The sequence below is a fragment of the Patella vulgata genome, chromosome 5, assembly GCF_932274485.2.
Source record: "Patella vulgata chromosome 5, xgPatVulg1.2, whole genome shotgun sequence".
NCBI lineage: Eukaryota > Metazoa > Mollusca > Gastropoda > Patellidae > Patella > Patella vulgata.
Window position 1 is genome coordinate 17,567,395 of NC_065883.2, and position 27,892 is coordinate 17,595,286.

At 35.8% G+C, this 27,892-nt stretch overlaps 1 protein-coding gene and 1 long non-coding RNA gene across 2 annotated transcripts; one reads left to right on the forward strand and one right to left on the reverse strand.

Moving 5' to 3' along the window:
* The first annotated feature begins 674 nt into the window (after positions 1–674).
* On the forward strand, positions 675–1,527 carry LOC126821573 (N-acetyllactosaminide beta-1,6-N-acetylglucosaminyl-transferase-like). Its single transcript, XM_050550028.2, has 2 exons — positions 675–1,081; positions 1,284–1,527. Exons 1-2 carry the CDS (start codon positions 675–677, stop codon positions 1,525–1,527), a joined length of 651 nt encoding a protein of 216 aa, XP_050405985.2.
* A 1,277-nt stretch (positions 1,528–2,804) lies between these two features.
* On the reverse strand, positions 2,805–21,788 carry LOC130013003 (uncharacterized). The gene is made up of 2 exons (XR_008788276.1): positions 21,592–21,788; positions 2,805–3,017 (listed from the first exon to the last, which is right to left on the reverse strand). It is a non-coding gene; the product is annotated as an uncharacterized LOC130013003 (long non-coding RNA).
* Between the last annotated feature and the right edge of the window lie 6,104 nt (positions 21,789–27,892).

Genomic DNA, 27,892 nt, shown 5'->3' on the forward strand with positions numbered 1-27,892 from the left:
ACGTTTCAACAAGTTTTCAAATGAAGCTAATATACTTCGCTTATATGCTCATCACGCTTACTATTTTTTAGAACACCCAATGCCACTTTTCATTTGGGAAGTTCACATAGCTATGTTGCACTTCGTATTTGATGTAAAACATTGACTAAGAAGTTGTCCATTTCATTTCTGTGCGTAGTACTAGTAGGAATATTTTAATACGAATACCTATGCGTATATGAAATCATTTTTCAAGCAACATTTTCCATTTTTTTTCAGTTGGTGTTGTACTATTAACAAAACAATGCCTATTCGGAAGTTTAGTGTTCATGGTTCTAATAATTTTATTGCTCGAGTTTTTTGCCACGTTACAGTTTACAATGGTAACCACAGACGGAATTCGAAGCTCAACGACAAATATCAAAAATATATACTATAGTAACCATAATGGTAATATGGGCAGTTTTGAGACTAGCATTATCGATGATTTTTATACCAAGGACAAATATTTATGCAAAAATAAATATTACTTAACACACGCCCCAAACTGTTCGTTGTTAATTTCCGCAGATCAAAAAGAACAACGTCTTGCGCGCAGCTTTACTAGGGTATGCAAAAGAGATGGTCCATCAGCCGAAGACTACATAACGATGGCAAGTGACTGTACAACTTTTCTGAAGAGCAGAAAATACATCATGCATGCTACAGACGAGGAGTTCAATTTTCCTGTCGCATTCAGTATCCTTATGTATAAAGATGTAAACCAGGTTGAGCGGTTACTGAGAGCGATTTATAGACCCCACAATTACTACTGTATACACGTAGATAATTCAGCTGACCCTTCAGTTCGTAAAGCCATGATCAAGATAATCAACTGTTTACCAAATGCATACGAAGCTACTAAGTCGACCCGAGTGGTTTGGGGAAAATTTTCGGTGCTAGAACCAGAGTTGGTATGTATGAAAGATTTACTAAGATATGGCGACTGGAAATATTTTATTAACTTAACAGGCCAGGAATATCCCTTAAAAACTAATCTTCAAATTGTTAAAATTCTGAAATCTGTTCATGGTGCAAACAGTGTTGACGCTATTACTGAAAGGTAGGTTTCATTCCTTAATGTCGAAATATGTATAGACAAGTCCTTAAACTGTTAATATTATGTTCTATAGTAAAACAGTTGTATTTTTTCAGTACAGTAAACGTGGATTATAAAAAATAATTATACCTGATGTATGTACATAAATGTAGTCACAGTTAATGGAATACTTAATACAATGTATATTCATCTTTTATCACTATAGAAAATGGACAAAGCGATGGAAAATGGCGGGAAAACCACCACATGGCATAAAACCTGTAAAAGGGAACGTGCATGTTGTTATAAATAGAGACTTTGTTGATTTTGCAGTTAATGACAACCGATCTATTGATTTTATAGAATGGCTTAAAAAAACTAAAGTTCCGGATGAATTTTTCTTTAATTCATTGAATCATAATCCACATCTCGGTATTCCTGGATCTTTCAAAGGTATGTATCTTTATTGAACATCCCTGCTATAAATTATTCGCGAAGCTGGGGAGTGGAAGAGGGTGGGGTAGTCTGAACGGTGTCTGTGATTCTCCCAAAACGCCAAAAATAGGGATAATGATCGGGACTCCTTTATTTCTGCTATAAAAAATTAGAACTACCGGAAAATTCACAACGAAACGAAGAAATGCTGTGTGCTGATAATTCGAGAAGGCGTCTATTTTAAATGCCTTCTATTCATTAATTAGATTTCAAGATAATTTAAGACAGTTTTCTCCTAACTTAAATATGTCAGAATTGTTGCATACTTTGTAATGTAAACATGTCCGACTAAACTGCGTAGTCAAATTAAAAAATGTAAAAGGAACATTGCCGATCAGTGGGGATAGCCAAAGTTTCTTTTAATAAATCTAAGCTGATAAAATGATAAGTAAAAAAAAACCAAAACAACACACACGTTAATTTTGTGGTTAAGTTTTCAATTTCTGTCAGGTTTTTTTTCTACAAACATAAACTAAAAATATTTATAATAATAAAGACTGAATTTATAAAAATCATTAGAAATACGTTTGAAAGAAAACGGACATACTTTTTCTTTAAAAGTCCCTTATGTTTTATTTATTTATTTATCTATTTATTTATTATTTACAGTTTTTCTATCAAAATTAGATAACCAGATAATATAATCTCTGTGACCTTCTGCTATTTCTAGCCTAGAATAGTATGAGAACGGCTGAACTCTTCAGAGTTACCCCATCCTTAAAAACAGGCCTTTGCCGCCAATGATGTATATGTCATTGTTTGCCTCGTTTTACATTTTATTTTTGCCAGGCCTAGGCACTGACAAGAGCAAACCACACCGGAAAGTCCCGAGGAACTTTCTCGGCCAACACTGGGAGAGAACGCGAGACCTCCTGGTTAGCGAACCAGTACCATACTCACTGAGCCAACGTGGCCCTTTGACAAGTCGTAGACCGGGGATTTGCTTTTATTAGGCAAGTGGGTCTATTGGATATAGGCATTAATAGTATAGAACCAAATAAATGTATTTATAGGCCTGAGCCATTACGGCAGCAAACGGAAAGAAAAGAACGGACAAAGTTGAAAGTTGTGGTTACATTGCTTAGTAGTTGTAGTATTTTAAGGAATTAGATTAATGAAGAAACATAAATACAAACTAGAGATCAATGAATACTTTAAAGTAAAAAATGTCTGAATTTAAACCCAAAAAAGAGATAAAACATCAATGACGAATATGACGATTATTAATTTCATACAAAAAAAAAGAAAGACATATAAGCGAATATTTATTGTAGCACAAATTAGAAATTTCCTTGATTCTGATGGGTCGTAAAGTGTATTCGAATGGACAATAAACCCCTTCTAAATTATCAAGGCGAATTACTTTTTTCATTTTTGTACTCAATGATCTTCCTCAACTCAAACCTTTATTGGCAAATATCTTCAAGAAATTCTGCACCATTTTCATACATCATCTTTAACGTTTCTGAAATACACAAAACAGTAGAAAATCAGTCATAAATTAATTAAAACCGTTTTCAGGTATCCAAATATATTCGTAAGTAGGCAGTGACAGTATGGACAATTTTGTTTTCTTTTTTGGTAGGCTAGCTTCACTCTCCAATTTTTATACGCCCACATTTTCATGTGGACGTATATTGTCGTCGCCCCTGTCCACAATTGTTTGTGAACACTCTACAGGTCACAATTTTTATCCAATTTCATTGAAACTTGAAATATAGGTTTATCACCCTAAGTTCCTGGTTCCTTTCGATAATGGCATGTATCGGACTGTAACTTCACGGATTATGGCCTTTGATTGTACGAAAAATCGCGTTTTTAGCTTGTGGACACTGTAGAGTTCACAATTTTTACCCGATTTGGTTTAACCTTGAAATGTATGTTTATAACCCACAGATCGCGGTGCCGTTCGATATTCGCGCATATCGGACCATAACTTCCTGAATTATGGCCACTGATTGTACGAAAAATTGCGTTTTTAGCTTGTGTACCCCATAGAGGTCACACATTTTATCCGAGTTAAAACACCGTTACAATCCCTAAGGATGGTTAAGTTCGAATTTTGTAAATATCGGACCGAAACTGACGGACAAAATGACTGCACCTCGTTCGCAAATAGTGTCAAAATATTGTGTATCAGGATTGTGGACCCTCTGGAGGTCACAATGTTCATCTGATTTTGATGAAACTTGAAATGCATGTTTTGTTTATAACCCACAGATCTCGGTTCCTTTCGATATTCGCGCATATCGGACCATAACTTCCTGAATTATGGCCCCTGATAGTACGAAAAAATCGCGTTTTTAGCTTGTGGCCCCATTTAAAAAACCGTGTGAATATATCACCGTTACACCCTAAGGATGATGAAACTTGAAATGCATGTTTATAAACCAAATATCTGGGTTCCTTTCTATTTTCGTACATATCGAATCATAACTTCCTGAATTATGGGCCCCTGACTGTACGAAAAATCGCGTTTTTAGCTTGTGGTCCATCTAGAGATCACAAGTATTATCCGATTTTATAAAAAGACCTTTACACCCTAAGGGTGGTTGAGTTCGAATTTCATGAAAATCAGACCAAAACTGTCGGACAAAATGGCCGTCCCTCGTAAGCAATAAGTGTAAATATCTGGTATATCAAAGCTGTGGACCCCCTAGAGGCAACAATTTGGATCCGATTTCAATGAAACTTGAAATACATATTTGTAACCCAAAGATATTTGTTCCTTTTGATATTCGCGCATATGGGATCGTAACTTCCTGAATTATGGCTCTTGATTGAACAAATAATCATGCTTTAGCTTGTGGTCCCTGTAGAGATCACAATTTTTATCCGATTAAAAAAAAAACGTGTGAATATATCACCATTACACACTAAGATATTGGTTCCGTTTGATAATCGTGGATACCCGAATTTAACTGCCTCGATTATGGCCCCTGAATGGATTGTTCGAAAAATCGCATTTTTAGCTTGCGGATTCTCTAGCTTGTGGTCCCTGTAGAGGTCACAATTTTTATCCGATTAAAAAAAAAAAACGTGTGAATATATCACCATTACACACTAAGATATTGGTTCCGTTTGATAATCGTGGATACCCGAACTTAACTGCCTGGATTATGGCCCCGGAATGGATTGTTCGAAAAATCGCATTTTTAGCTTGCGGATTCTCTAGATGTCACAATTTTTTCCGATTTTAAAAAATGTTTAAATACATTACCATTCCACCATAATGAAGGTTGAATTCGTATTTCGGGAAAATCGAAATAAAACTGCCCGACAAAATGGCCGCTCTTTGTACGCATATTGTGTAGAAGTGTGTAATACAGAGGTTGTGGACCCTCTAGAAGTCACAATCTTTATCCGATTTTGATGAAACTTAAAACATATCTTTATATCCCAAAGATCTCTGTCCCTTTTGATATTTGCACATTTCATGCTATAACTTTCTGGATTATTGTTTTTAGCTTGTTCTCTATCCATATCTCGCAAAATGTGGGCGTATCCTGCCTGGCAGCCGTTGGTTACTTAATCAGGTGGATTTGTTTTAAAATCACGCTTTGATCAAAGTCAGACTAGCATAAGTAATTAGTTACAAGAAGTCGATTGTAAATATAATGAGGGAGTTGAAAATAGTAGCTGAAATATAGGCCTAATCATTGTTCCAAAATTGACATTTTGTTGACAACACGTCAGAACACTATACATACCAACCGCTAGAATGTTAGCTGTCATAGTTTTGTAAGGTATTTTTAAGGATGTAAGTACGAACTGCAATTGTGTGAACAAGAACTAGCTACAAAATTGTGATAACAGGCTGCAGATAAAGTAATAAAGGTTGGAAACTTTACATGGAGCACCCGAAGCAAAGTCATCTTTTTCGCCAATCACGACTAACTCTATCGTATCAACCCCCAGCAATAAGACTAATTTCCTGTTCATTTAAAAATCTTCAAACGTTAAAAATGTTTTTTTGTCGATATCTAAATAACACTTTCTTTCATAATTCATTTACCAGCAACTCGAGACTTTAAATTTGCAGAAAAGCAAGGACGGGCTAATTCTATTGAGAATATTTTGAAAATGAACGCAAGCACGTCGCCAAATAACGACTTTTTAAAATGGGTGTAAAAATGTTTCCTAAATAGTTCCGAAGAAAATCCCTAAATATTTGAGCTGTTAGTGTTTATCTCCTAAATGTATTAAGTGAATAGAAGACATGTCTTTAAATGGTATTTAAAATAGACGCCTTCTCGTATTATCAGCACATAGTTTTTCTTCGTTTCGTTGTGATTTTTTCCCTTAGTTCTAATTTTTACTTGTCCATCATGTATATTCTGGTGGTTAATTACCTGCAATGAACAGCTTAACGTTTAGTCTGGATACACTTTATCATGGTTTCAGCAATTTGTCATGCGAACACATAATAAACTGATTTACATAAATGTCCATAAGATGGTCAATAAAGAGATCACATACTTCATGGATGCTATCGAACACTGTGGTTTTCCCGACAACAAAAATGTTTGCTACTGTTTTATTTTCTCCTGTTAATGTTAACCAACAAACGGCGATGTCAACATTCGTCTGTACAGCCATTAGCTAAGGACTTGGCTGTTAAGGAATTGTCTTATCCTTGGGCGGTAAGATATTAGACTATCCATTATGAAATAGCAAAACCGAATGGTCATATTTGTGATAACATTTTAAAGTATCTCCTGATATTTACTTAGTTAAAACTCGCGCGAACGCATAGTAAACTTAGTATTACACTTTTCATACAAGCCATTTTGCATACATCCACGAATAAATGCTGTGCATGCGAACAGGGCTATAGTGCACTAGTAGGTAATTTATATCTATTTGTTTTATAGGCATCAACATCACCACAAGCTGGGAAACCAAACCATATATCGCCCGCTACAAAAATTGGGGCAAACAGTGTACTAACAGATATTTCAATTTTCCATGTAGTGGAAAGCGAAAGCGTGGTATCTGTATTTTTGGAATAGGTGATTTACCTCGTCTCACTTCACGAATGGAACTATTTGCCAACAAATTTTATTGGGATTATCAATCGCTAACTTTCGACTGCATTGAAGAATGGCACAGAAAAATGATCGAAAACGAATATAATTCTACATATGGCGTTCCGTTTAATACGAGTTATTATGAAACAATGCCTTACTTAAAGGAAGTGATTTAAAATTAAACGAACTACACACCCTTTGATATTTATTAAGGTTCCTTAAAGATGTATTATGTAAGAGCTGAATCTGCCTATTATAGGTCTTTACTTTGGCTTCAAATGTTATCTAAACTAAACTATTATTATTTGTTTACATGCCAAGCCCATACTCAACTCTCTAGAACACCAGATGGCCGAGATAAAAATGGATCAGAACAACCGCTAGATTTTCAAATTTAACGATGCAATGGATAATCGAGACAGTCTCGATTATCAAATACATTTGCTACGATAATATTCATACATTCATTATGTATTTTTGAACTTTTACAGAAAGAACGACCAGATCTTAACCAATAACCAAATCTTACATAACGCATCTTTACTATTCATCCTGCACTTACTTTTCGTCTTTTCAATTAAATAGGCTAAACCTCTTTTAAGATAAAACAAAGCAGTGAGTTTGAATGATATGTTGCGTTTTTTTTATTTTAGTGATGGGAGATTACCTTTTAGTTTCTAAATATTAAGCGGTGGTCGGCTTGTTTGCTAATATTACTTATATATGTCGACAGTGGGACACAAAATCGGTTATATCTCAGAACTGGCTTTGTGTATAGACGTAAAATTAAATTTGTAACCAAGACAGATTGTCAGTCCAAACTACAAATAAACCTATATACGACAATATAACCTCATCCGTTTAAACTTATATCATTATGTTACCCATATCGAAAAGTGAAACAACAAAAAGAGCTAATTAGATAGAAGGTAATTTTCAAGATTCAATTATATTATTCTGGATTTAGTTTGATGATACGAAACAATACTTCCTAAATACAAAACAATACTTCCTAAATACAAACTGAAACCGATTTTGTTTCCTTAACAATACCGGACGGATCTAGATAATATTTCTTTTATGTGCAAAAGTGTAAATTTCTATAAATCCTTGATGTAAGACTATTATTGAATTTTTGCTCTTTAAATTAATAGCATTATATTAACTATATGGCTTTGACTAATTATTGGTTTCAAATTATAGAGAAGTCATATCTGATGCTCTCAAATGAATGAGTAAGTGGTTGAGAACGACATCTTAAAGTAGGTAAGTCTCTAACTCAATAGCATCCAAAGTCTTCGACATTGAAAACATGAATTATTTGTCAATTTAAATCAACATTGAGTGTTGTGATCTTACCGGGAAAAGATGGGCTTCTGATATCCAATATTTTACCATTGGTACAGTGCTATTTGTAACAAGGGACGTTATGTCAAACGGTGACGTCATATTCTTATCTGGAGAGCATGCGTAATAAATAATGTCGGTGTAGACTGGAATAACCAGACGCTAGAGTTTGCCATTGGGTGAGACTTCTGGCGTATTTTGCCGAACATATCTGATTTGAAATAAGAGTAAAAACGAAAACGCCGAATGTAAATCAGTTTATATACATTCATATTACATTATTATATTCGTTGCGACCCATTTGTGTCAATTTCTAGGTACCAAATATTAGCGATTTAGCTCCTTTAATTTTAAGTATTGCAATGCGACCTAAGCGTGTAATCTATGTATCCAATGCTTGACATAACATATAGAAACGAACCGATGTATTGCTATTCCTAGTAGGTAAACGTCTTAACGACTGAGATAAAAATATATACACAACATGGGTCCTAAGAAGAGAATAAGAAACAAATATAACCAGAGACAATACTAGACGATCCCAAGACTATTAAAATATGTGGCAGAAGGGAGTGTGCGTTACACGTCGGTTGTGGGGAGTTTTCCCAGCGACGCATAGCACTGCATAGTACTACATAGATGACCAAAACGTTATCAGTCATTTTGATAATATCACGTCCGAAATATGTCATGTATGTGCTTTGGTATCCGTTTAATAAACTACATGTATAACTAAATCAATTTCACTATCGGTAGTTCGCCTATTTATTTATTTATTTATAAAAATTGTCTCTCTTTCTCACTCTCCCCTTACATAGCCATTTTAGCTGATTTTCTGGTTTAGTAAGGAAGATGAGTATTTGAAGGAACATTTTCTGCCAAGTTTTGGAAACTATTCATGATTTAGAGGTGCAAAGATAACAGAGTTAAGAGATTGGTTCCGGTGATATGTACGGCGGACATTTACATGTTTTTGGTATCTTGTGTATCTCAAAATTCATTGATCAACCATATACAAAACCTGGAGCAAAGACATGAACATTAGTCGCTCAACCTGTAGTGTAAAGCGTTCAGCCCAGCGAAACTTTGAAGTAAAGAAACCAATGGGGAAATTAATGGTGGTCTGCTTCCTTTTAGTAAAAAGTTATTTATCTCCCTTTAGTCAATTACGTTAGTCAAAGCCATATATGTTTGACGAACAATGCCTGTTGCTTTGTTTAATAATACGTTGGCAGCATTTTGTTAAAAGTATACTATGGATATCGTAAATCAAAACCATTTCCAAAACAGTGACCAAAGACTGGAGTAATCCTGACATACTTAAACCACCAACGTTTCATTATCAAGCAATAATGCAATATAAACTATAACCAGACAATATATAACATAACATAACATATATAATATATAACATAACATAACAATAATTGGGAAGTCCACTTGAAAGTATGATCACAGAAGCTACATACTGTCTGTAGGAACCGGCGGGACATTGTACCCTAATAGCTTTACTTTAAGTAGTCAGTGCACACAAATGTTAATTTATTCCCGTGACAATAGCATGTGAAGATGATGTGTACAATTGCAAATTTGAAATATATGTAGTTTCACGATGACTTTGGCACAACCTTTCCATCAAGCCTAATAGAACTATAATGATCATGTTTAATAAATAAGATTGCTTTTACGAAGCACTGTCCTTTGAACTACTTGTCAGTTGCATTAAAAACGTCAATGTCCATATAAATGGATAACAGCATCGCCCACCATTATCCGGCAGTTTCTATTATCAAAGTTGCTGTAAATTGATAAACCAAAACCCATGCAGCTACAAATCTTTTAAACTTAATTTCTTTTATTAATGCGTGCAACATCTTAAAAATAAGTTATTTTTATACTATTGGGACTAGTAAAGAAAAAACATTACCCAGCCTAATGTAGTTAAAACAACTTTCGTTTATCTGCAAATATTGTCAGCAAAGTTAATTAAGTCATATCAAGCGCTGTTTCTAACAGAATTGATAAGGCCATACTTGCGACCTATAAAGGTTATTGTAATTTTCGCGTATTATGTATGACCTATTTTTCTATGTAGAAGAAGTGTTACGGCGCATTATTTTGAACAACTTACAGCCTTTCACTTAGCCATAAATAAAATATGTGTCAAAATTGTCCTGTTTTGAATTATAAATAGTGATTAATTTTGTCTTGCTATAATGCAATAGATGGGTTTTAAATATCCATATGCATCTTAAACACTTAGACCCCTTCAATGTAGATTGACAGGAAACAAAGTCCAGTTAATATATATTTGTAGGTGATACCCCCCCCCCCCCCTGTGGATCCGCACCTGAATCCATGCTAATCGCTCCATGGTATACTAACGAAATTAAGACTGATAAAAACATGATCCATCGACTAGAGACTGTGTGGATGAAATCTAAACTGGATATGTTTAATCCTTCAAACTAAAATTTGTCTTTACAACCAGAAGCCGAAACCAACTCAAAGTAACTGCTCCAAAACATCCCAACAATTTGAAACAAAAAATAATGAAAAGTACTTTCCATATATGAAATTGTTTCTGAAAAAGTGTTTTCGAACAATTTTGCTGTTTCACTGAAAAGATTAATCTGATTCACGAGAAACTTCTGATCAATCCAGCTGAACTTCAAGAACAACTCTGTACTAAATTTCATGGGGTCGCGCTTTGTGAATATATCAAGGCAATGCCTCCTAAGAACTGTGAACTTGGCCCTATTCTAACATACCTGCTTCTTGAATACCTAAATGAATTTTTTTCAGTAATTACCAAATCATCAACACATCTGTGTCTACAGGACATGTTTCTAAGCAAAGGTATCCCCATCTCTGAAAAACGACATGTTTGAGACCTGCGCTCCACGTCTAAAGTCCTTGAAGAAAGCTGCTTTGCTGAGGGGCACTGCAGACAACCGTCTTGCAGCGGATGGTGGTAATGTCAAGTTTTATTCTGTTCGACCTGTCCTCTGTATTCGATACCATCGATCACAACATCTTGACTTGGTATTCACAGCAGGCATTTCGTATAAACGAAACAGAACCTTGATGGGAACACACTGTCACAGTTAACCAACCAAAGTCTTAAAGTTTTTTTTTCTTAAAAAAAGCGGACTTCCCCCAGCGTCGGTACTCGGTCAAATCCTATACACGAGATCACTGCGTCGACACCTGGGGGATAAGTGGTATTCAAAGGCAGTGTTAAATATAAGATTTTCCCTTAAGTTACGCTGCCTTAACTTTTAAGAGGTTAGTCTTTTAGTGGTATTCAAAGGCCTATTAAATGAGAAAAATCCACTTAACTTAAAGTGACCTATGGGAGGTAACTTAAAGTTAAGTGAGATTATAATGACTTCTTTTAATCGGAGTACACAATGTTGTAGCAGGCCCGTAAACGCGATTTTAAAAGTTAGGGAAACAAAGACAATGTCGCCGATCGTAGCTGGCCTCAAAACTTTTTCTTCCATCGTCAGCTTTGGTGTTGTAGTGCCATAATAGTCAAGGATATATTTTTACCGATCATGTTTATTCTTTTCGTTTTGTTTATTCATGTTTTCCACCACTGTCATATATGTTTAATGCGTTAAATTCATTTATAAAATTTGATATTGTGATGACATGCCATTGTATACATTTCGATAAACAATTATACTACCATAAGAAACAAGGCAAGATTTATTTTTAAGACTTGATTCCAATATGCATATTTGAAGTTAGCTGCGAATTGGTAGTAGTATTGTTTGCAACATGTTCTTGTCTTCGTTTGTATATAAATTTACAAATATATGATGATGACTGCTGACCTCAGGATGCCATCAATGTTTTGCAATTAGTTTCTTGTATTACTAATAGCGTTTTAATCAATAGTATTTATTTAGGTAGAAAATAATGTCACATGCTTCTTTAGTACTATCAACACGTTTCGGATTCTAAAGTGTAGGCACTGACAGAATTTCTATAAATTTCTCAAATACTGAATGATGTGTTCAGTCTAACTTTAAAGCCAAAGGGCCCTGGGTATTGCTAAAATCTTGTTTTATATTCGTTATACATTTTTAAAATAATAAAGTTTACAATATTCCTCATTATACTACCACTATACGATAACTGCAATTCAAATTTATTGAAATTGAATTTTATTTAAAAATCGACGAACACAACTGTTTCTGCAAAGGATGCGGACTATTATAGTTATAGTCATACTATTTTCATGCGTTACAATGTAATAATTCGATATTTTCCTAGTAATGACGACTAAGATTTTAATAGAGTAAAGTGCATTCTGCACGCAGACAACTATCTTCTTCGAGAATAGATCTCTGCCAGAAATGGCCGCCTATCCAAAAACTAGTATGCTACATGTATTTTGTAATGTTGTGGTATCTGCCATACATACAGGGACTAAATGATATTAAATTGAAGCGGAATAAATATTTCTCAAATTTATCGAAGCATACTTAAGAGTTTTCGATTAAAACCATCGATTTAGGAATTAAAATGTCCATCCATTAGCTTAGTGTCTGTTCTCAAGTGGAGCTAATTGTAAAGACAGGGTAAGTTTAGTATGGGTATGGTGGCGCTCTTAAGGGGACATAACTTGCGTGCAAAGTTAGAAATTCGTGATTTTTGGCAGTGGTGGGTATTCCGTAAGTTAGAAATTCATGCTTTTTGGCGTTTGTGGGTATTCCATAATTCAAGTGGGGTTAAGTTTTTCACATAGCCAAGGGGATGTAACATGTAGCCTTTGAATACCGATTTAAGTTAACACAGTGAGTCAAGTGGAAAAATAAAGTATTTTTACTCAACGTTAAGAAAACCTTTTAATACGGACCCAGTACTCAACTGATTGTCAACCCTACACCGTATTCACTGTCAAAGAATCTTCAGATTCCGTTAGAGGCTTCGAAGCATGCTGTGTAAAGGTTATGAGTGGATGAATACTAACTTACTCAAACGGAATGATGACAAAACAGTTCGTCTTCATTGGTCCACACTCAAAACTACTAACCTCCTCTTACTTTCGGATAAACTAAAATAAAGCTATACTAATGTCCAAAAGAAAGTATACACCTTAAAAATATGACTAAGTTTTATTTCGATTAAAAACATTCAACAAAACTTTACTGGGTTTGTCTCTTGCATCCAAACTCAATATTTTTAAGTAAAATAAAAAAAGCGAAACAGATTGACATTGTACCCAAATGCCGCATACGATGGAAAACGACTTTGATTGATGCAGCATGAAATGCACAGTGTATACTTTCTTTTGGACATTAGTATATTTTTCATTCTCAAGAATCTTGGCGTTTGGCTTGATCAGAAGCTCAATGCGGAACATCATCAAGCAACAAATATACACCTCATCGTATCATCAGCAACCACATATGTACTTTCCATCATCATATCGCATATCGCTTACAAAATTATTACTAATATATCAACTAAACACTAAAATCAATCAAAAACCCAGCTGCCTGCATCAACATCAGGTTATCTTAAATTTGATCATATTACACAATTTTTACAGAAATTCCACTGGCTTCGATTAAAATCAAGAACGGAACAGCTACAAATGTTTTTACTACTTAGATCCAAGTTACCATTGTCAATTACAACATAAATATACACATCTGATGAAATCCTTATACGGCATTTAGTAATTGAACATATAATATAAATTTATGCTCTATTTCAATATCATAACAAACACAATATTGAAATTGAAAAGGCCACCAAAGGTGACGTTTAATAAAATGCAATATGAAATTAAAAGCATATGAAAAATAAGCATGTACTAATTTAAATTGAAAACCGTAGAGGATACAATACAATTTAGCTTTCTGCCAAGGTGGGGATCTGAAAGATTCCGCCATAAAGATTATGGATTATAAAAATTATGGACATCCATAAGCTTCCCCACTAGAGGCGAAAAGCTAAAACATGATTTCTTTATAGAACATGATTCACTTTAAATAAGGCAAGGAGTCACACATTTATCTTAAAATTATTAAAAGTGACAGCAATCCATAAATTGGCCAACTAACGATAAAAGGGAGTGTTGAAATCAATACCGTAGACTAAAACATATTAATAATCAAGTGAAAAGCCTTAATGTGAATTATGTACAGCCCAGGCAGACATATTCCAATGGTATAATTACGCATAACAATACAACATAAACATATATACATCAAACCTAGTTGCAAATATAGAATATGTATCAAATCCCTTTAAACAACCTATAGAATATGTATCAAATCCCTTTAAAACAAGCTGCAATCCTTTAAAATCTATCATCACTTTTAAATAAAAATTATGTCGGCCCAAGCAGACATACTGTAATGATAAAATCAACACATACAAGGTAATTCTGATTTTTGACTACATATTCAAAGAAGCAAGCGAATCGTAATCCTGCCTCGCGCATAACATCCATCAGTCCTTATCGTTGTATGTTCTTTGTCAGTGATGCAGGACGGAGGGCCTGACAAGGACAGCTGTCTAGTCCTTCGGATGAGACGAAAAACCGAGGTCCCGTGTATACATTGGAATGCACGTAAAAGATCCCTTGGCAGTTGGAATTCGATATAAGAGTAGGCGATAGTGCCGCTGCCCGGGCAAAATTTCCCTCATAGCACACTGTATGGCGTATGCCCGTCTTCATTAGCCCAGTTTAGGAGCAGAACAGTATGACGTTTAACCCCATTTCATTTCATTAAATGTTCGTAATACTTTTTAAAGGCATTAGTGTGCCAACGACCTAAAGCACGGATTTTGGCGTCTGAATATACCTATTTCTGAGGCATGTATTGCAGCCCCAATCCTAAAACTGTGGCCTTTATAAACCTTTGGGTTAAGTTTACAAAATCTTAAACAAGAAAACAGTTTCTTATCAAAATAACGTCTTGGTATTGGATTTGCATTAATGATAAAGAGTGGACCTGGGATATTTCCTCTGGCTTTCAAACGTAGAGCAGCCGATACGAAAGTGAGTCCATGACCAAAGGACAATCTATGTTTAGTGTGATGTAGATTATGTTTAAAATTTCTAAAGCATACATTAACAGTCATTGACGATTTGCCTCTTTCAATATGAATGTCGTTTAGCTGGAGAATATTACAATAGGTACCAGCCAAACAAATTTCACCTACTCGTGTAAAAGCATTGAAAGAAAAAAGAAACATTGCGGTATATAAAATTATTTCGTATTCAGAAATACAAATGACCTTAACACTCTGAATTAGTTTATTCAAAATATCGACAGTAATTGGTAATCTACTGTCAAACGATGATGACAGACGAAAAGCCCCAGCAAGCATCTTTTTTTTATAAGAAAATGAGACGTTGGATCTCGATCAAAATTGATTTTTTGAACGTAAGAAATAGCAGATAAATATGTTCGAATAGTTGTTGGAGAAAAACCTTTTTTGAACAAAAAGAGAATAAACAAGACAATGTAGGATGTTAATAATTGTGTGTTAAGGGAGTTTAAATTATTGGTCGATGCGAAAACTGAAAATTCAGACCAAGCGCGATTATAAACTAGCTGTGTAGCTGGCGACAGAGTAGCAGTTAGTAATCCTTCAATAACTGGAAAAAGTTCTCTGGAGAGTAATCCGGTGGAATTGGAATGGGTCAACGTTCGGCATTCGGAGAGAGTGGTTTGAAATTCTCTACCTGCAACCGAGATAAACTATGACATATAATATAAATATACAAATTTATATGGAAAACAATCATTCAGTTCATTTTGTTGATACGTAGTGTGAAATACACTCAGTGATTGTTTTCCATATAAATTTGTGTTTGTATATAAATATACACCACCCAGAACCATAAAAGTCCTCTTGTAAAGACATCAACATTTGACAAACTTATAATACTGCTGATGTATGGTACAACAAAATAACTGATATAACAAGAAGCTATCCAAGGCCTCTGGAATTAGCTTTTAAGTCAAATGTCGAGTCCAGGAAGCGTATCTTAACCCGTGGTATACCATAATTGCCGTGACAGACATATACCCCGCTACCTGTACCTGCATTTTTCATTTATGAAAGGCTACAAAATATATGAATATGGTGACATAACTTTTGTTATATTTAGAGATCTTTTTATCGTGGGTCAACCTAACATCCGAGAAAAATTGCCCCTTATTGTTAGTGCCTTCGAGTATAGCGAAGTCACCTATTCGACTAATAAATATTATTTTTATTTTCAAATGTATATTTCTCTTGTAACGAGGAAAACTTCAAATATACAAGTACTGCATGATACAAATTCTAAAAAAAAATATTGCCTAATATGTACTTAAAGTTAATTATTACAAAACGTTAACCACTTCGTCTATCGTTGATATATTGTAAGTATTCTTACTGCGGGCAGGAAGTTAATTGGGTGTGTGTGCTAGCGCTTTCTGTTCGTACTGAACATCTTCAGGCAATATTGATATAATATAATGTAACGATGGCCGCAGCGCAATGAACAACAAATGTCGCTTAAAGTAACTGTTCAAACCGACGGTTGTATTATAGACTTCAGTTGTCGAGAAACTGTAATTTAAAACACAGAATAATTGCTCAGGTGGATTTAGAGATGGGCAATTAATGATTTCACAATAAGGAAAGCAATTTTTGTCAGCAAAATGAAAACAGCAAAACATGTTTCCATGACAATCCAAGCCACACAGTGCCATCCTTCCCTTTGCAATATTCAATGAATTCTTCGAACAAAGGCAGCTGAAACTTTGACATATCTTTTAACAATATTGGCAGATCTCTCCATAAAACAAATTCGTTAAATAAAGCTGTAATGCTCTTTGGGTTTCATATATCTTTAATGGGTGGTTTTAAAACATTTCCTTTCTCGGCAAAGATTTTGCTATCTTGTAAAGATTTAACCTTTCTTTACTATTGATGTTTGTGGTGGTTTACCAATTAGAAAATATACTTATCCATCTTTCGAGCACTGAGTTCAGCCATTGTAAACGACACATCGTAGTCTATAAATGAAATGAAATGAAATGGGGTTTAACGTCCTACTGTTTTGCTCCGAACTGGGCTAATGAAGACGGGCATACGCCATACAGTGTGCTATGAGGGAAATTTTGCCCGGACAGCGGCACTACGGCCTACTCTTATATCGAATTCCAACTGTCAAGGCCGTACTCTATATGTATGCAGCAATGTTAATACTAGGAGACTTTTCTAAACGTCATAGTGTATAGTCACGTGAAAGGCGTTAGCGATAAACATGTTTAAAATAAATGACATACAATACCGTGTCATTATTTGACAGAGAGAGAGAGAGAGAGAAATGGGGTTTAACGTCCACTCGACACAAGCTAGGTCATTTCGGGAATATCATATGGTTTAATTTTATTTACTTAATTCAATTGCGCGTAGGGGTCTTTAGCAGTGGGAGGAAACCGGAGGACCCGGAGAAAACCCACGAGGTTGGACAGGCGACCCTACTCCTTGTCACGTACAACCGGGGATTCGAAACCACGCCAGTCGACTCAATGACAGACTTTATGATACAGCGCGCGCATTATTTGACAGACAATATTGTATACGTAGCAAAATATCGATATACATTTCTGTTTAATTTATATGCATATAACAACATGAAATGAATTGACCAACCGGGGTAATGAGAACGGGCACATACATCACGGAGCGGCGTTTTCATTTACTCTTAATCGAATTCCATCGGTCAAGGATTCTTTTACGGCATACCGACGAGAAAACGTCGTTTTCCGTCTAATCTTAGGAGTGCTTTATGTAAGATGTAACTAAATAACTGGCCGTTCGTGCTATTGTAGTTCAAAAATAGATAATGAAAATAATGACAATTCCAATCAAATTACTTTACTCAGTGTGTGGAGACGTAGCGTATAATGTTTATTATCGGTTATCGTTATATTTTGCTTGCTTAATTTAAGTTTCGGGTAAAATCGTGACGTCACAATTCTTATCTCTATTTAGTAAATGACTTGTCGACTAATTAACACCGGTTTCACACAGACACCACGATCCCGCTACAGCTTAAATCAGCCAGGTCGTCGCTGGGGGCGGCATGAATGTGGTGAGGTCTTTGTCAGCGTAGTAAGAGTTTTGGTAGAATTATGCTACGCTCCCACCACGCTCCTAATTTTTCGTAAATCCCCCTTCCCACTACAGCTTAACAAATCAGTCAGGTCGTCGCTGGGGGGGGGGGGGGGGGCGGGAGTGCATAGATGTGGCTAGGTATTTGTCAGCGTAGTTAGTTTTCCGTATCCCCCCCCCCCCCCTTCCAACCACGATCTCGCTACAGCCTAACAAATCAGCCAGGTCGTCGTTGGGGGCGGCATGGATGTGGCGAGGTCTTTGTTAGCGTAGTAGGAGCTTGGTAGATTTATGCTACGGCCACACATACCCTGTTAAAAATGGGTGTAATTAAAAACTATACGCAGTGTTAATTAAGAGTAAATTTTACACCAAAGCTAGCGTTTTTAAACTGTAACATTTTTGCAAGGGTAACCAACTAAGAGAGCTACACCCAACCTGCATAGGTGTAATTGTTGGGTGTTTTGGATAAGCTACACCACTATCAGTGTTATACTGCATTTACATCAAAGGGTGTAACTATCAATGGTGTTAATTTTACACCATTTATTGGGTTGCAAAAGTGTAATCGATATTCATGAGTACTGAACACGAGGATAGGTCTAATTGTAGCCGCTAAAGGGTGTTTGGGATGAGCTACCCCTCTACAAGCGTTTTATTGCCAGGTATAACTCATTTTAGTATGTTTACTCGTAACGGATATAAGTCGACCAGAATATTATCATGTTTAATAATCTTAATACATTTTTCATAAAGCCTCAAGTATAGATTATGTTAGCTTTTTCACACTTAAAGACGTGTAAATGTTTCAAAAAATTACCAAATACGATATTTTAATTATTCTTAATTCAGATGAGGTGCATAAATTAATAAACCACATTATTCAGTTAAGTTGTAAGGATATGTGTATTGATTTTTCCTCATGATTTATCTTCATTGTAAATTGATACTGATGTCTAATTGTCCAACAGCGGTTGAATTTGAATCAGTCTGATTGACATTTGTCAATTTAATGTCGTTATAAAATGAGGCAAATCTGGGTGGGGCTAAACGCCCTATACATACATGTACTAATTATATTATAGGCCTCTAGTCAATTCCCCTTTTTCTGAACTTAAACGTCGTTGGCTTGAAATAAACATCCAACCATATAATGTTCTACAACCGTATTTTCAACAAAACAAATTATACCCGCTTTGGTGTAATAATTAAAATGAAAGTGTAATTTACAATACACCCTTGAGTAACATTACACTCACCCGAATGTAATGTATCAGGCAGGCTACACTACTGGAAGTGGCAACTAGTTTCCACCTGAATTGGTGTAATGTTCTACACCACTGAAGGTTAGGAGTTGTGTCCTCTCTCTAGAGGGTGATATACCATATATATACAATATTTGCGTACGAGGGGCAGCCATTTTGTCCGGCAGTTTTGGTCCTATTTGTATGAAATTCGGACTCAACCATCATAAGGGTGTAACAGAGATATATTCAAATGTTTTTTTAAATCGGATAAAAATTGTGACATCTAGATGGATCACATCCTAAAAACGCGACCTTTTTGTTCAATCAAGGGCCATTATTCAGGAAGTTACGATCCAATATGCACGAATATCCAAAGGAACAAAGATCTTTGGGTTATAAATATGCATTTCAAGTCTCTACAGGGTCCACAACATTCATATACCATATTTTTACGCTATTTGACTACGAGGCCTGACCCTTTTTATTTGCCAGTTTTGGTTCGATTTTTACGAAATTCGAACTTAGCCATCCTTAGGGTATAACGGTGATATATTCAAACGGTTTTTTTTTTAAATCGGATAAGAATTATGACCGCTTTATAGGGTCCACAAGCTAAAAACGCGACTTTTCCTACAATCTTGGACCATAATTCAGGCAGTTACGGTCCGATACGCGCGAATATTGAAAGGAACTGAGATCCTTGGGTTATAAACTTACATTTCAAGTGTTAACAAAATCGGATAAAAAAATTGTGACCTCTATAGGGTACACAACCTTGAAATACCATATTTTTACGCTATTTGAGAACGATGGGCGGCCATTTTTTCAGTCAGTTTTGGTCCGATTTTCACGAAATTCGAACTAGGTCATCCTTAGGGTGTAATAGTGATATACTAAAACGGTTTTTTAAATCGGATAAAAATTATGACCTCTATAGGGTCCACAAGCTAAAAACGCGAGTTTTCCTACAATCAGGGGTCATAATTTAGGAAGTTATGGTCCGATATGCGCGAATATCAAAAAGAACTGAGATAATTGGGTTATAAACATATATGTCAAGTTTAAACCAAATCGGATAAACATTGGGACCTATACAGTATTCACAAGCTAAAAACGTGATTTTTCGTACAATCAAGGGCCATAATCCATGAAGTTACAGTCCGATACATGCCAATATCGAAAGGAACCGAGATCTCAGGGTGATAAACCTATATTTCAAGTTTCGTTGAAATCGGATAAAAATTGTGTGACCTCTAGAGTGTTCACAAACAATTGTGGACGGACGGACGGGCAGGGGCGACGACAATATGCGTCCAGATGAAAATGTGGGCGTATAAAAATAACATTAAGCTATGACTAAGTATAATGTCTAAAGTCTGTTACGTCCATGTTCGCAAGCGAGATTATCAAATAGGGACCTAACTGGTCTGTATCTGATTTCTGACTCAGGGTCAAATTACTCGTCTGAAACCGATTACCTTTCAGTAGATATAATAATACGTAGGTGAGAAACGGGTTGGAATTACATAATTAAGATCAACTTTCACTACTCTAGATTCCGTCAACCAGTGACAATACTCGCTAATTTTCGTTAGGTAGACAATTGAGACTACGATCACGTTTAAAGGCTCAATACCACTCTTGTTGTAACTGAATAATATGTCCCAATCTTTATTCTGGACAACAAATTGTACTATTTTACAATATTCCAATTAATTGATGATACAAATTTCATCTTAACACACCTAATTTAAAAAATTGGAAAAATTCAACTAAATGATTTGAAAAGCCTGACGTAAAGCTTTTCAAATGTGACTCGGATTTAAAAATATTTTTGAACCCTTTGGACAAGTAAAATAGGATTTAATGGATAATTTACACAACAGGTAGGACACTAACACATCTAGTACTTAGAATAAGGCCTTTTTTTTCATTTTCTGGAGCTGTCAAGCCTGCAAGAGTGTTATTGTCCCTTTAAATATTGTCCATGTGACCTAGAGTAGTGAACGTTTTGAAATATTTTCCACGTTACAGTCACCTGTCTCACACTAGCAGGCTTGTGCATTGACATCGTGAGTGTCTCAGTATACCTAACCCCGCCCTTCTTCATTAGCCCAGGTTAGGAGCAGAACAGTAGGACGTTAAACTCCATTTCATTTCATTTCATTTCTCACTTAATCACCTACCACAGGAATCTGACCTTCTATCCAGACAATATATATAATAAAAAAGAACAGGAATGCAATGCCTGTTGGAAACTCGATCTTACCTGCTCTCGCTTCGGCTCGTTTTTTTTCAACAATTCGTAATGTCAGGCAACCAAACTTCTGTCAATTCACTCAGATATGTTTTTTCTTCAATCTAGTCGTTTTGATTTGCATAAATACTCCCACAAAACGATATCATCGCCACTTGTTTCCAATATTTACATCGTTTTCGTCCATTTTCATTTTGTCACGACCGCCATGCGCTGACGTCACTCAAATAGACGCATTCGACAGACCTCGTTTTTTTAGTTGTTGGGGTTGAGGGATTCTAGTATTTCTACCGATATTCGACGAATATGTATAGACGTTTCACTGACGCATGAGACGACCCTACTCCTTATTATGTGTTAACCATTCGGCCATTTTAGTAGCTTTCCATGTAAGCATTTTTAAAATGGGAGCTAAAGAATAAAATTTGCCTAATTTTTTTAGTACCGTAGCTTTTCATGTAAGCAATTTTAAAATGGGGGCTATAGGATAAAATTTGCCTAATTTTTGTGATTTAAACAATGTTTTTTTTTTTTTTAAATCAACTTCATAGGGCTTTGGCAGAGTAACACAAGCTGTGACAGGTCTTGTAATTGAAGTTTTTTTTAGTTCATCTGATTTAACATTTCGTATTTTAGAAACAATTAAAACTAATGTAAAAATTTCAATTCTGCATAGGCTAAGTAGGCCTACTATTTAAGAAAAAAACAAAACAATTATAATAAATAAATCGTCCATTCAAGTTTGAAGGGCCTCAACAGAACCATTTGTAGTTTGTTGGATTTACCAAACAGCATTTTAAAAGAAAAAAAAAACTTTATATATAGGCCTATATAAAAAAAAAAATCCTGCACATATTCGAGTATTGACGCTTCATAAATTAAAATTTAAAAAAAAAATTCCAAAAATAAATTCATCTGATTTTCCACATGATGTTTTAGAAAATATAATAAATTTAATAGTCGGTTTAGGCTTGTCAAAATGCCGAAGAGCAGTTATGAATTCCAGGAATATTAATTTTAAGGTATTTACCAAAGAACGGTATCAAATATTTTTTCCATAATTGTTTCTAGAATAAGAAATGTTAAATCAGATGAACTAAAAATTATATTGATATCACATAATATTGTATTTATAAATATTTTTTCAATTACAAGATCTGTCACAGCTTGTGTTACTCTGCCAAAGCCCTATATCGGTAGAATCCCTCAACCCCAGCAACAACAAAAACGAGGTCTGTCGAATGCGTCTATTTGTGTGACGTCAGCGCATGGCGGTCGTGACAAAATGAAAATGGGCGAAAACGATGTAAATATTGGAAACAAGTGGCGATGATATCGTTTTGTGGGAGTATTTATGCAAATCAAAACGACTAGATTGAAGAAAAAACATATCTGAGTGAATTGACAGAAGTTTGGTTGCCTGACATTACGAATTGTTGAAAAAAAAACGAGCCGAAGCGAGAGCAGGTAAGATCGAGTTTTCAACAGGCATTGCATTCCTGTTCTTTTTTATTATATATTGTCTGGTACGACATGGTGTATGCATATATATACGGATAGAAGGTCAGATTCCTGTGCACCTACACATAAACACTTCAATCTTATGCATTGTGATCGTCTTAATGCATCCAACCTATATATTATTGTCTATACAAACAGTCGACCGCTTCAAATAGTTCTATAATATCAAGATTGCAGGCAAACACATTAAATACTTGTTAATCAACGATTAATCAAGAATACTATAAACTAATGTATATTATTCAACGCGCTCATATCCGTTAATTACATTTCAACAAAAACAACAAAAAGCTGCCAACTAAAAACATATTCTATGGACTGTTCAATTCTCACCTTTCCCACTACCTGATTTAGCCAGACAGAGGTTTTTAACTCCTATTAGCACAAGTTAGCACATATTTAAATGTTGTATAGCGCTATTCTTTGGGACTTTAAAATAGACGAAAGTCGTTCTAAAAGCACACATTAATGTAATATGAATGTATATACATGTAATGTGATTTAAATTCAATTTTTTAAAAACCTTTTATTGTTCGGCGAAATACGTTAACAGTCCAAAATGTACGTCAGTCGTTTGCGCCTGCTTAATCCATTCTTCACTTTTTTGTTATTATATTATCGTTTTTGAATCAGCAATTTTTAATTTCTTCCGAAACCATAGAGTACACGATCGACGTAGTGTATGGTCATTGTGTCTTAAATATTAGGATCACATATGTTCAAGGTGAGATCAAAATTGATTGCAATGAACCAATATTAAATTCTAATTCATGTTTTTAATTTCAAATATTATGAATAAAATTGACTTAAAAGGTTTAGCTCCTTTAACATCGGTGGCCGAAGCGACGGTACTAAAAAAGCATTGAACCTCCGGACTCGAGATAAGGTACAATGAACACCCCACCCGGCCCCATAAACCTAGATACATCTAATAACTGGGAATCAAAGTACTGGCAACGGATATTTCACAAACCCCGACAGAATATTTAGGGCCAGAAAGGGGGTATAAAAAAACTTTGTGCAGCGAATTGCCAACCTCGGTTGTTCAATAAACCAATGCTACATTGATTTGATTAAGAAATAGATCTAGTCACAAAGATGGTCAGCAGCAGCTTTTATTCTCACATAAAACAGCCATGCACACAATAAATGATCCCTCCCTGCACAATAATCAAAACATCGAATGGCAACAACAAGTCAGGATTATCGCAATATTTAAATTTGCAGTTGTGACAATGAGATATTGGGTACGGCCATGATTTTAAATTCTGATATCCATAATTATACTGTCTACTGTCGAAAATATGACATTACTAATTAAACTGCAGTGCTGTATTTAATCAGCTATATCCATTTCGTACACTAAAACTACGGAATAACAACATGGAAAGTTTAGACGGTTGTAATCTCGTCTTTATCAAGAAAATGTCTATTTATAACTGGACTTAAGTCTTAAAATACACCGACGGCACTGCGTTACGATGAAATGGAATAGCTGATATGGTATTTAGAGATTGTTGTGGCGTGTCAAGGATTGAATTTTAAAAAATCGCACAAAGATATTGCTCCCCAGGGCGACAACAAGAACATTAATGTGCTAACATTAGATTTGTAACTGAAATTCAATAAATTGTTAAAGAAGAATAGTATTTTTTTTTTTTAGTTTTATTCGATAGGGTCAAACAAGTCCAACAAAATTAAATATGAACTAAATTGTATGATCTAGTTTACAATTGCATACACGCGTATTGATCAATAAAATAAAACCAAGTACGAACAATCGAAACCATTAGACAAAATTCGAAGTCCTAAAAAAACGGTATAGGCAAAATAGTGTAATATGCAATCCTTGATAACATATGGTAATTTTTATTCATTCAGACATATTAAGCAAATCCCTGAAGTCATCGCATTTACATTTCAATGTAATTTTTATTCATACACATATCACTGATTAAATAAACCCGAAATATTAACATAGTTTGGGACCTACAGGGCCACGTAATACGCCCACCACCAATAAGTCATCTGAGCTTGCTTTAAAAACAATATCAATAAAACCGCTAAAAAACGGGAGAGAGAGAAATGGGGTTAACGTCCACTCTTCACAAACACGGTCGTTTCGAGACTAACATATGGTTTAATTGTAATTCAATAATTTGCTTGCGTGTAGGGTCCTAAACAGTGGGAAGACCCGGAGAAAACACACAAAGTTGGATACGCGACCCTACTGCTTGTCACGTACAAGTGGGGAATCAAAACCTCGCCACTTGACTCAATGACTGACTTAATAATTTAAACCATTCGCCCACCTCCATAAGGAAAGGGAGACGCAGTGGCCCAGTGAGCAAGACACTGACTCGATGACCATGTCCAAGAAAGTTCCTCGGGTTTATCCGGTGTGGTTTCGCCTTGTCAGTGGTTTAGGACGAGTGGCCCGACAATGACGTGTCTAGTCTTTCGGATAGAACAAAAAACTCGTAGTGCCGCTGCCCTTATAGCACACTGTATGGCGTATGCAACTGAGGCTTCCAATGTTTGTACATTTTGGTGTCTTATGTAAAAAGTATTAACAATGTCTTAGGCAATAAATAATTTCTTTAACATGACGATATGTTGGAGTTCAGCCTACTTTCCACCTACACTCACTAATAATGGTGATTAATTATTTAAAACTCATGCTAGTTATATTAAATATTAAAGTGTAAGCTCTTCTTATAGTTTCCCACCTTTAATATCTTACGTGACATTTTGTTTATCATTAAATATGTGATGAAGCAAGAACCACCTGATGCAATCTAATCATCTAGATAATAACACAAGTATAAAGACGCACAATTTGTTCACGAACTCCATCTTGGGAAAAACAAAACAATAAGTGTAGGCAACTATAGCACCCTAAGTTAACAAGCGGTTGCCATGCAAGATGCGACCACATTTTGCAAGAGATTGACAGAGAACACCCTTAAAAAAATACAATAAGCGGCCATAATCCAGGTTGCAGATGGTTGGATAACAAATGTGTCGACAGTTGCTGCAATAGAAATGCCGACTACGGTTTATGGTCGGTCTAGACCTATATTATCCCCAAAAATGTCCCAGTCCGAAATCCGTCCTCAAATGGGTCAATCTGGTCAAAATCCAAAATAGCCGCCGATTTTGGCTAGTAAATTCTAATTTCCACCCAGTTATCATAATATGATTGAGTTTGGCATCAAATATACGTTTGGGGGTTACTCAAGATGGCGGTCAGTTTTGGCGGGAAAATTCGAATTGTACATAAAGATCAAGTCTGGTGTCACAATATACATTTTCTAGGTAGCTAAATCCATTTTGTACACATTTTAGTGATTACGCGATTCCCCTGTGTCAATATAGGAGAAATTCCAATTAGAGATTTAGATTCCCGATTAGGAATTGCAGATAATGATACTTCTGCCTTGACACCTAATACAATGACATTCATCCAGTATCAGCTAAATTTCATTTAGAGTGTCTCCCTGCTCACTGCGGTAGCGGCGTATGGGTATATCGACCGGGGTCACTCTCAGGTCACTGCGGAAGATGATCATGCCTATTGAAATGCGTGGAAAATTTCATTCACAAAATGATTCAAATGCTGAGACACCGACGGATACAGTATTGCGTGTTTGTCATATGTGCAGTGAACCATTTGATAATGATTTCCCAACCGTTATTTCGAAAATAACTGGTATTGGGGGCTTTAATAAGGCTAAGCTGAAAAATTATGGTCGTGATTTCAAGCTCGGCGCGAAATACCATGTGGAATGTCGCAACTTTCACTATTGCACAATGTTGTAACGCTATTGAAGTGGAGGAGCCTGTATCAAGATCTAGACGGTCCGTGGTGCCAAAATTCATTTTTGCGGATAGTTGTCTTTTACCCGGTCTGTAGGAAAGACCAGCAGACGGTCCATTATAACAGATATAATCGGTTACCGGTGTTACCTATTTTTTGGCAAATGCCAAGGCAGGACAATAGACGACTGGACATTAATCAACATTGAGGCTTGTGTCCCTAAATAGACGACACTCATTAATTACTTGCACATCTAACATATTTATAAAAAATGAAATGAAATGGGGATTAACGTCCTACTGTTCTGCTCCTATACTGGGCTAATGAAGATGGACATACGCCATACAGTGTGCTATGTGGGAAATTTTGCCCAGGCAGAGGCACTATGGCTTAATCTTATATCGAATTCCAACTGCCAATTTATACACGGGACCTCGGTTTTTCGTCCCGTCCAACACTACTGACAAGGGGAAACCACATCGGAAAATCCCGATGATCTTTCTCGGCCATCGCAGGTATCGAACACGCGTCCTACCCACTTAGGCACCATGGCTGCCATATATATAAAATGAAATGGGGTTTAACGTCCTACTGTTCTGTTCCTATACTGGGCTAATGAAGACGGGCATACGCCATACAGTATGCTATGAGAGAAATTTTGCCCGGGCAGCGGCACTATCGCCTACTCTTATATCGAATTCCAACTGCCAAGGGATCTTTTACGTGCATTCCAATGTATACACGGGACCTCGGTTTTTCGTCTCATCCGAAGGACTAGACAGCTGTCCTTGTCAGGCCCTCCGTTCTGCACCACTGACAAGGGGAAACCACGTCGGAAAATCCAGATGAACTTTCTCCGCCAATGCAGGGATCGAACACCCGACCTCCAGGCTAGCGAGCCAGCGTCTTAACCAATCAGCACCTATCATTGAAATTGTTCATTACTCTGTGAAACCTAAGCAAACAATCTCA

What these genes read in the sequence shown, in the direction of transcription:
- LOC126821573 (XM_050550028.2), top strand. Translation starts at nt 675, where the DNA reads ATGCATGCTACAGACGAGGAGTTCAATTTTCCTGTCGCATTCAGTATC. An exon ending in GTTGACGCTATTACTGAAAG is followed by an intron (nt 1,082 to 1,283) that starts GTAGGTTTCATT and finishes TTATCACTATAG; the next exon opens with AAAATGGACAAAGCGATGGA.